This window comes from Colobus angolensis, unplaced genomic scaffold (assembly GCF_000951035.1).
Source record: "Colobus angolensis palliatus isolate OR3802 unplaced genomic scaffold, Cang.pa_1.0 Scaffold82, whole genome shotgun sequence".
Taxonomy (NCBI): domain Eukaryota; kingdom Metazoa; phylum Chordata; class Mammalia; order Primates; family Cercopithecidae; genus Colobus; species Colobus angolensis.
The window spans coordinates 8,379,197-8,390,296 of NW_012122043.1; the positions used below are offsets into that span (position 1 = coordinate 8,379,197).

Here is an 11,100-nt window from a genome sequence, read left to right on the forward strand (position 1 = left end):
AAAAAAAAAAAAAAAAAAAAATCCAGATTTTTATGTATTTGTTTTTATATTTGAAACAATGCTATTAAATGCTACATAAATACTTCCATATTTGAAACAATTTTATCATGAATGCCATGGCCAAAGTACAGTATTCTTCTGTATCTTCTCTCTTACCTTTTGTCATTGATGACTGCTTTTAGGGCATTTTCTAAATCTTCAGAAGTCATTTCAAGAACATTCAGGGTCACTCCAGCTCCCTTAGTCTCCATACGCTTTGCATTGTCCATCTGATCACCAAACAAGGGCATCATCACCATGGGAACGCCATTGCATATGCCTTCATAAATACCATGGGAACCAGCATGGGTGATAAAGGCACGGGTCATTGGGTGACCTGAGGTGCAAAGTAAGGAGGATGTCAGCAGTTACGTCTCTAAGTTTCACAGTCAGACACATCTAGGTTCTGAAAACACTCCAAAGACTCAGTGTCACTCACATGCCCTTACAGAAATTTGCAGAAGAAAATGTGAGTTGAGATACCCCAGTAGATAAAAAGCAATATAGGATATGTTGGCCATAATATTTTTAAGCTCAACAATCCTTTAGAATAGCTGTGCTTAAGCCATTTTCTTAATTTGACCCTGGTTTGACCTACACATCCAATCCTCCCAACATACCAAGAAGATCGTTTTGGGGTAGCCACTTAACAAGTATCGTATTGTTCGCAAGATTCGATGGTGGGGTTCCAGTGTACCGCCACAGGACCTTCGAGGGGCAAAAAGAACAGAATGCAAAGAAAGAACATAATATGATTAGAAAACAAATCTGCTATACTAACTAGAAAAGGGGGGTCCTCTGAAGGAACATAACCTTTAACAGAGTGGGAGGCTTAGCACCTATGAAGGCTTCTGAGGACTGGCAACTTTCAGCATCTTGTTTTGGAGGTTTAGTTACAAGGGAGTATGTACTACGTGAATTTGTGACAATTTATCAAGCTGTGCACTTAGGATTTTTTTCACTTTCCTGCACTTCAAGGGAAAGTTTGCTTAATAAAACAAGTGGATGCAGAACTATAAGAGCAAAAATATAAGACATAAATTCAATGTCCTAACCAACAGCTTTTTGGAGAAATACTCCTATTTAATATGAAGAAACAATATCCCATTCATTTTATTTTTAAATAAATTCTCCCTAATATACTTTTGAGTCTCTTAGAGAAAATGAGACTTCCGAGTGTCGTGGATGATAGTTTAACAGAGTATTTGAGAGTCAAATTGAAAACAGTGACAACCACAACAATAACAAAAAACCCTTTGGATTAACAGTTGGGAAGTGGCAGGGAAAAGCCAAATTTAAAGTTCCAACTCAGAGAATTAATCTGGAAGCTGGAAGTCTGGGGTTAGAGCTCCTGTGAAAATAGATATGAGGCCGTAGTATAGAATCTTCTTACCGTCTGAGGGATTTTGCCCAAAGCATCAGCAATTGCCATAGCTTTCTCCTCTGGAATTTCTGCGACCATTGATCCCAAAGAGAAAACCACAATTCCATGTTCTCCAGAAGCATTAATGTAGGCTTCAAATTCCTAGAGCCAGAAGAAAAATTTTCAGTTAATTTTTTCTCATATTCTTGGACAACTACATACGGTAAGTTATGAATTAGATATCTTCCTCTTAAGAATATGATTAAAGGCATGTGTGTTTGAGATAGAGTAAAAAGTTATTAATACGTAAGTTTTACAGCATTTTCCTCTCCTTTACTTCCTTCTAAAGGAGGAAGGGTTCTTGCTTACAGAATTATCCTTGAGATGCAAAATTCAGTTAATGTGCTAATTTTCCTAAAGAAAAGCACAGGTACATGCACACACATGCACACAGCTATACATACACACCGTGACAATTCCACTTCGAGGGCACAGAGCAAGGCATCAGTGATACAGAAGGGAAAAGTTGGGAAGGGCATGATCCCTTTAAATGATATGGAAGTAGGGAAGGGAAATTCTGGGTAAAAGAGGGTGTGGTCCCTGGCGAGGGCTCCACCCGCAGACCTGTGCCCACAGACCTAGGTGAGGACAGGTATTTTTGTTTTCCTGCCTAAATGTTGCATTTCCCAAAACCACCCTGGCCTGCCACGCCCCCATCATGTGCCTATAAAAACCCCAAGACCCTAGCAGGCAGACGCACACGCGGCTGGACATCGGGAGGAGCACATCAGCGGAGGGACACAAGGACGGCTGGACGTCGAGAAGAAACCAACAGGCACTGGAGGCCACCGACCAGCAGAACAATGTGGAGTTTGGCTGGGGCAGTCAGAGGAGAGCCCAGGCCACCGAGCGGTCCAACTCCAGGGGAAAACCTTCCCATTCCATCCCCTTCTGGCTTCCTCCATCTGCTGAAAACTACCTCCACTCAATAAATCCTTGCACTCATTCTCCAAGCCCAGGTGTGATTAGATTCTTCTGGTACACCAAGGCAAGCCCCCAGGACACAGAAAGCCCTCTGTCCTTGCACCAAGGTAGAGGGTGTAATTGAGCTGGTTAACACAAGCCACCTACAGAGGGCAAAACTAAAAGAACACTGTAACACATGCCCACCGGGGCTTCAGGAGCTGTAAACATCCACCTCTAGACACTGCCTGTGAGGTCAGAGCCCCACAACCTGCCCGTCTGTATGCTCCCCTAGAGGTTTGAGCGGCGGGGCACTGAGAAAGTGAAGCCCTCCTACTGTCACACACCCTGTCAGGGGGACAAGGAAAGTTTTCCTGTTTCATCAGCATGGCAATTATTTTCCCACTGTAGATTTCAGTGGTCCAATGAATCCCCCAAAAGTCTCTCAAATGGCTTTATGGGTTTATTTATTATTATTATTATTATTTACTTTAAGTTCTGGGATACATATGCCATGGTGGTTGGCTGCACCTATGCTGTCCTCTAAGTTCCTCCCCTCACCCCCCAGCCCCCAAGAGGCTCTGGCATGTGTTGTTCGCCTCCCTGTGTCCATGCATTCTCATTGTTCAACTCCCACTTGTGAGTGAGAACATGCAGTGTTTGATTTTCTGTTCCTGTGTTAGTTTGCTGAGGATGATGGCTTGCAGCTTTGTCCTTGCAAAGAACACGATCTTGTTCCTTTTCATGGTTGCATAGTATTCTACGGTGTATACGCACCACATTTTCTTTATCCAATCTATCATTGATGGGCATCTGGGTTGGTTCCACGACTTTCTTATTATGAATAGTGCTGCGATAATCAAATATGTGCAAATGTCTTTATAGTAGAATGATTTATATTTCTTTGGGTATATACCCAGTAATGGGATTGCTGAGTCTATGGTTTTATGTTTCTAAAGAATACTCAGGGCACTAGTAAAATTGTGTGATGTGGCAGGGCTTGCCCAGAATTCAGGGGTTCCCTGGGACATGTGACTTTCAGTGCTAAAACCTGAACAGTCCTGAGAAAGCCAGGACACTGGTCACCCTAGATGTGAGTCACAGGAGACCTCTGACAGGGCTCAGCAAACGCGATTTGCACAGCAGGACTCCTGCCAAGCCTGATTTGGAACATGACCAGGAAAGCCCCAGACACTGACCATCCTGCCCCCAAGGTGAGCCCCCTCTCCCCGCCACTCTCACCAGCCCTAGGCCCTCATGAGTCCTCTGGCTCTTAAGGGGCTTGTCTTGGCCTTTTCCCTAGGGGTCATCTAAAAGGTCAGGGAGGACAGAGTCATCCTCCCCACCACCATGCTGCATTTTTGGTTTGTAGCAAGAACACCCTGAGGATGGTTTTTCTGAACTCCTTCCTCCCTAGGGTCTGCCCCACATCTTTCCCTTCTCTCTCCCTCTTTCTTGGGGAGAGACAGCTCATTTCCAAGTGCTCTTCAAGCTCTTTCTTCTGAGCGATGGTAAATGGCTTACTCAAATTTCCTAAGACCTTTGCTCTTTACGAAACCCACTCTTACACGGAAGCTCATCTGGAAAGGGCCGAGTCTAAGTTCTCCTCCAGGCACACCCTCCCACGCCCACTTAGCAATCAGCAGGATGTGATTCACACATAATTGAACCCACACAAAAGTCCATAAACGTCCGAAGTTAAATAGCAGGAGATCACGAAAGTTTAAATGGCACAAAAGTTCATCTAGAGATTCACACAGGGCAAACTGCAGAGAAGTTGTCACCATGGCCAAGTCCTACCTCAGCCAGCTATTATGAGGCTCAATAAAGGTGAAGTCCATCCCCTACTTGGCAAAGCTTCCCTTAAACTTCGCCCTGACTTCACAGTTACTGGAATGACCAAAGAGTGAAGCAACATACTAACTGAAAATAACACTCTAATCCCCCACCATTGATTCCCTTCAAAAAAGAGGTGAGATCCCCCTGAATGAGAGAACTTCCCTGCTCTGATGAGACTTCCCCAGCCAAAATCAGACATTTAACATAACTCCTAAACTTTACTAGAGTTTTGTATTTTTAGTTGAGGCTTTTAATTGGATTTTCCCTTCCCAAATGCATTTCGTTTTTCCAGAATTCTTCTTTAGCACTTAAGACAGCATATGGGGCACCTATGACTTCACCATCACGCATTCCCAGTAACCCACGTGTATCTCTCAACCTTCCCTGCTCCCAAGCTTTCCTCTCCTGGCCATCTCAAAGCCTCTGTCCTCACTCATCTTCCATTCAGTTATTTTTCTCAGATCCAACATTGTGATTGTCTGTGAACCACTGCCATCTCACCCTGGCAGGGGAGCAACATCTTGGAATTCTTGAGTTTCGTTCCTTTTCTCCCAATGTTGTTCCAGTATCTCTTTTCCTTCAGACACACCAAAGACACGCCAATGCCAGGTTGTGCTTTCTCTATGGACTTCTTTGTGCAATAAAAGTTTTATCTTTATTCTTAAAGTTCAGGAGTTTTATCAAGAGTATTGAGAATAAGACCATCAACACAAGAGGAATGGTAGTGCAGAGTGGCATTTTTAGTTAACAAAGGAAGAAATAGAAAATAAAAATAGTAACCTGACCAAACAGTAAAAATCTGGAAAAGGGAGAATGGCAGAGTCAACTAAACATAAAGTAAACAGAGAGAGTTACAATCAAATCTATTAATTGTTAGATGCAAATGGGCAAAATGCAGTTATTAAAGCAACTGCCTGACTGGATTAAAAATCCCAGTTCCATGTTGCTTAAAAAGGAAGAAAGCTTGAAGACAAAGGAGTACTAAAGATGTACTAGGGAAATGTAAACAAAAATAATCCAGAAGTGGTAATATTAATATCCAAAAAGTGGAATTTCAGATTAAAACATTCAACAAGACAAAGAAGGTTACTAAAAGGTACAATTTACAAGATATTTTCACACCTAAGCCTTACTGCACCAAACAAGGCAACAAACAATATGTAATCAATACAATTCACCACTTAGACATTTATGGTTATATCAGTAAATGCCAGAAAGGCAGCTGATAAAGTTTGGTGCCTCTCCTACAAACATCCTCACGTAAAGAAGGAAATTATCTAAATCAATAAAGACAATTTGCCAGAAAACCATGGCTAACATAATGCAAAATAATGAAATGATAATCAATTTCCACTAAAATAGCAGCAAGACAGGAATCTTTCCTATTGCCAGAATTATTCAACTGTTTTTACAGATTCTAATAAATTCAATAACCCTGATATTTGGCATGGAATTTAGAAGAGAAGAAACTAAAATTTCTTTATCAGCAAATGACTGCCTGTGTTTTTTATTATGAAAATCAATATTTTGATGAGACAGCTGAGTAGTGAGTAGATAATTAGCTAGAGATAGAAATGGAAAAACACACACACACACACACACATTCACACACACACAAAAAAAAAACCTTGTAAAATACTTAAGAAAAGATGAATGAGAAAGAAACAGAACAAATGTTTTTTAAACTACAAAATATCTTATCTTTTTAAAGGAAGTGTTTGAAGTCACAACAACAAAACTCCGGGAATACAAGTTGTAACGTTCCTCTGTGGTGAACTAGACTAGATCCATAGCAGAATACACTGTGGTACACAAGTACCACAAAATACCATTTCATAGTTTAAAAAGTAATAGCATTTAAAACTGGAGTAATACCCATGACATATTGGTAAGCGGGCAGTGGGGATACACTGTTACTCTATTTTGTAGAAAAGGCAACCAAAAAATGATATATGTTTGTGGATGGATAGATAGATAGATGATAGATAGATAGGTAGGTAGGTAGATAGATAGATAGATAGATAGATAGATAGATAGATAGATAGATAGATAGATAGACAGACAGATAGATAGATATGTAGTAGCTGGAGTACAAAGAACTAAAAAGAGCTATTGTGGATTACTCTCTACCCAGTGACTAGACCTCAGTTGGCACCTTTCTTCTCACTCATTTACTACTTAACACATATTTGATGGGTGCCTATTCTGTGCCTTAGACGCTGGTATTTATAGAGCGTCAAATACATGCAGACCCATTGGCAGGTGTTGAGGATGCAGCATACAGTGGATGTGATTAATGCAAAGTCACACATGTCCCCACGGGGCTCATGACGTGAAGCGGACAATCAACAATTATTTAAGAGAAATGACGGCCATATTTGATGTGCTATGAAGGAAAATGCACAGGAAATTTAAAAAAATAAAATAAAATACAGATCATGTTGGAGGTATAGTGGAAATAAGGTCCAGTGCTCTCCAAGGGTGATATCAGTCCCCTTAATGGGAGCCAGACTCAGCACCTGGGAAGTGCCTGGGCTGCCAGTAGATCCTCAGTCAATCTTTGAAGGATAAATGAATGAATGCTCACTGAAATGTCACCTCCTCAGAGAGTCCTTCCCTAACCCTCCATCTGAAGGAGCCTCTCCTGTTCTTCTCTATATTCTGCTGAGATTTAGATGAGGATGTGAATGCTACTTTTTGTATACTTCAAACGCTGTATGGGGAAAAATAAACCTAACAGCTTGAGAATGAAACCCACAACCTTTCTCTATCATGTCAGAACCTGTCTGGTGATTGACTCATTAGAAGAGAAGGGACTGCAGGATCTAGCTTCTTATCAGAATATTTAGAAACTGGAGCTTTAACGAGGATCACAAAGGCAACTTTCATTGCAGGATCTATCATCAAAGAATGATTTTATCAGTCCTGAACGTTGGCTGCCTGACTGAATCCAGGGCAAGGTGCAGGCTTCAACTGAGTTTTCTGCAAGGTGTCCCAAACCCAGCATTCTGTGCTTATGGCATTTAACAGCTTGTTGTTTCTAATTGATTACTATCCACTGGAGCACACAGAGTAAAATGTCCAAGGAATGCTTTCTCGAAATCTCGGACACCAAGAAATAATCCAGAAGATGATGCCAAAGACAGACTCAGGCCTAGGAATCAAAAATTAACAAAAGAGGGCATTTTAAACTATCTCAGAATGCTTGCTGAGCATATATCTGGGGCTAGTTAATCGATCCAAAGTAATACATCTGAAAGAATATATGCAAGTAAAAGTCCCACTCCAATACACACCTGGGATAGTGGGTTTTGGTGAAGGCAGTTGATTCCACCAATGAAAGCCATATTGGGCATGATGGGCCTAGGGTAATCCTTCACAAAGTCACTTCTAAGCAGCCAGACAGATGCAGAGCTCAACAGGTTCTGGACAGTCACCTCTCTCTGCAGGAATTCCGAGGCAAGGGTTGCATATGGGGAATAAACCATGTCGCACAGAAAGTTCTGTGAATAGGCAATGAGCATGTTCTTCACCCGCTGCAGGAATGTCATGTGATCTGAATTAGCGGACAGAGGCCTGGGCACGTAGGAGAATGGGTTGGGGCACTGGGTAGCCTCAAATTCCAGGCTGCATGGCAATGCATTCAAGAAGAATACAGTGGGCAGAGACAGGTACTGGGCCACGATGGGGCCACAAGGAAGGAAAGGGTCTGTCAGCATGACATCAAAGCTGCTTTCCGCCAGGGAGGCCATGAGCTCCTTGTTGTTCAGTAAGTGGGAACAGCCAGACAAAAGCATAGCAGAGTCCTTTTTTATTTTCTTGTATGTTTTGATCACACGCCGCAGGAAAGAATCATTCTCAAAAACAGTATGCCCAAGACTAACAAAAGACTCTTTCACATCCTCCCTTTGGAATGGCACAGGGTATGTCTTCAAGGTGTAAAATGCTCCCTCTCTGATGTACAATGAGGCATCAGGTGCTAGGACAACTATTTCATGTCCCCTCTGCTGCAGCTGTTGGATGGCCCCAAGCATGCTCAGCCAGTGGCTGCCATCCACTGGGATCAACAGCATCTTCCCAGCATGGCACACCACCGGGCCCAGCACACACAGCAGTAGGCCCAGGACAAGTGGGTGTCTGCCTTGGGACTCCACAGCCATGGCACCTTTGCTCCTACCGGAGCTTCGCCCTCTCCTACTTATATATATGGTAAAAAGCAATCGATACAACAAGTTAATGTTTGATTGTGTCACATGACTATGAAAAGTCGTCAGTCCACAAAGGTAGCAGGAAGTTCACTTTCAGAGATAAAGAAGGTGGAGCTTTATTAGGTTTCTTAATAAGCAACAACAGTTGAACTGGCTGGAATTTCATACTCAAATCACATTCTTGAGTGAACACAGCAAAGTACCGCCAGCACCTCTGGATCCATTACATTAGTATTCCACGGACCAAGAAGTGTTACCAGAGAGGAATAAGGATGACTGTGTAGTGACAAGTTAGGATTCTTTTCCAGAAATTAAACAGAAAGCTTTTTAGAAAGCCTTTTAGAAAGAAAAGAACACAACTGTCCCCCCACTTTCTTCATGGAAACCTAGGAGTGCTCTTTCCACAGCTCCCCCGGTACTGCCTGCTCACCTGTATCATGTGTTTCATTCCTTCATCCAACAAATATTTATTGAGTCCAGCACAGTGTGGGGTCTTGAGGCTGCAGCGGAGCCCACCACACGAGTCTCCTGCCTCCTCAGAACTCACGTGCCATCAGGTGAGCCAGACTCACAATTTAAACAGATGAGCAGGGACTTAGAAATCGTGAACCAGGCTAAGAAGGAAATGAACAGGTGGGTGGGTGGGCAGCGGTGGAGGGGCATGCTGTAGAGAACAACCAGAAAGGGAAATCCGCTGGAGTGCATATGCACAAAAGTCTTCCCCAAGGACAGGTCTGTATTAGTGTGAACCTGAAAGAGCCAGTCCTATAAGATAGATCTTGAGTGGCTAAGTTGGCCTGGATTTAAAATAGAGCCAACTGGTCCTTTGCTTACTACAGGTCACACAGTTACTCTGAGTATCCTGAAAACCTGTACCTTTTTATAGTTGAGATTTTCAGCACTCACCTGAATCAATCAATTAGAGCTCACCCACCTCAGCCACTCAGGGCTCAGCTTCATCAAACAACCAGAATGCAGCTGCATTGACTAATAAGAACTAAGCAAGTTTCTATCCTTCATTTACATAAATGGACCTGATTGGGAACCTCAGAAGGAACTTTTTGCCATGAAACCCGCCTTCCTTGTATTCTGTGGAACTCGCCTTCATCATATACCAGAGGCTGTAACTCCCTGGTTTGCAAACTGTTCACTGGAACAAAGTCTCTTTCTTCCAAATTCCTTTTCAGAGAACTTTTGTTCACAACAGGAAACCAAATAGATAAGCAAATTCAATTAAGTTAAATTGTACTCATTCCACTGGCCCAAGATCCAGGAAGAAATAAGGCATTTGGGGAAATTCTGATGACTGAGTGGAAGGCAAAAGGGAAAGATGAGCAAAAACAATAACTCAGATTTGTATTTTATTGACCATGGACTCTGGGGCAAGTATTGTGCAGCCAGAACTGGAAGTATTACACTCTTTTCTTTGGGGATATACTGCGGTACCATACAATCCCAACATAATTGCACAGATCCCAACATTTTAACCATACACAGCACAGGCCAGCCATACTTGGGGATGTTCTTAGAGGATCATAGAGAAACAGCTAACCAGAGTTTTGGTGTCCTGTGGGACATATTAACAGGTACTTAGGGTACCCTCTCATTCTGCTCCTTAGAGTAGGTACTTCGGCATGCACATGCACACTGAAGCTCTTCCCCACACCCAAGCACTCTTCATTTTTTAGGACCAAGATTCTGGGCAAGCAGAATAGACATAGCAATGCCTTCACTCTTTATTGTGCCTTATCAGAAATTCTGAAATTCACAGTTCAATTTAAACCTTAAGGGTGATAATTCTTCCAAAGTCCCAATGCCATGTGAGTGCATTTGTGGATTAAAGGGAGAAAAGAGGCTATAAACACATAAGTCACCACTGTAATGATTTTATAACTTTCCTGCATCACACAGAGCTTCCAAGCTTTCTGAGGCTGCTGCTGCTGTGTACCTGGATGGTTTGGCGCCACAGATCTGCCCCTGACCAAGAAATACTTACTAATCTGAATAGTAGGCAATCCACATTCACCCTCATGAATTACAACAGAGAACCATTGCTAAGCAATCCAATTAATCTCTGCTCTGGAACCAAAGCAGAATCCATTGCTAATTCCCTCATCTACCAAATATTTATGGAACGTGTGAGCCCTACTGTATGCCAGTCACTATGCTAGGAACTAGGACCGGAAGGCCAAGTTAGAAATAGTCCTTGCCTGAAAGGAGGGGTCAGGTGGACGGAGACAAATTCATGACCAGGCAATTACAGGGCATGGTGCTCTGGGGGCTGAGAAATCACATGGCAGGGCAGCAATGTGATGGTCTTGCTTTGAGGGCTACTAGTGACATGTCCATGGAAAGTGTTTCTATAACCCTTTTGAAGGTACTTACTTTCTTTTTAAGCTGAAGACCTAAGTTAATAGATCACCACTTGACACACTCCCAGCTCCTTTCATCGAATCAGAATGAAGGGGCTTGTTACTAAAGGAGCAACATAAACATGTCCATTGCCCTGCAGATTATCTACAGGACCCTCCAGGGAAACAAAGCCACCTTCCTTGAATCCCCACAGCATTTTGTTCTGCTCAGCCTTACATATTTTAGCAGTTTGCATATCTGTCCTTGCTATTAGACTATAGCTATATCCTATGCATCTATTCCTTACAGGCAAGATTTTGACTTTGGAATCATGCC

General features: G+C 42.5%; 1 protein-coding gene across 3 annotated transcripts in view; it reads right to left on the minus strand.

Moving 5' to 3' along the window:
- LOC105502936 (UDP-glucuronosyltransferase 1-1) overlaps window positions 1-11,100 on the minus strand; it is a 71,518-nt gene that overhangs the window by 4,648 nt on the left and 55,770 nt on the right. For 2 of the 3 annotated variants that reach the window (XM_011929634.1, XM_011929635.1), the window contains exons 2-4: window positions 1,433-1,564; window positions 660-747; window positions 157-376 (exon numbers count right to left, since the gene is read on the minus strand). In XM_011929634.1, the coding sequence (XP_011785024.1) occupies window positions 157-376; window positions 660-747; window positions 1,433-1,564 (440 nt within the window). Of the gene's footprint in view, window positions 1-156; window positions 377-659; window positions 748-1,432; window positions 1,565-7,500; window positions 8,399-11,100 lie in introns of those variants that run through there. The other variant, XM_011929636.1, reaches the window with a different exon arrangement.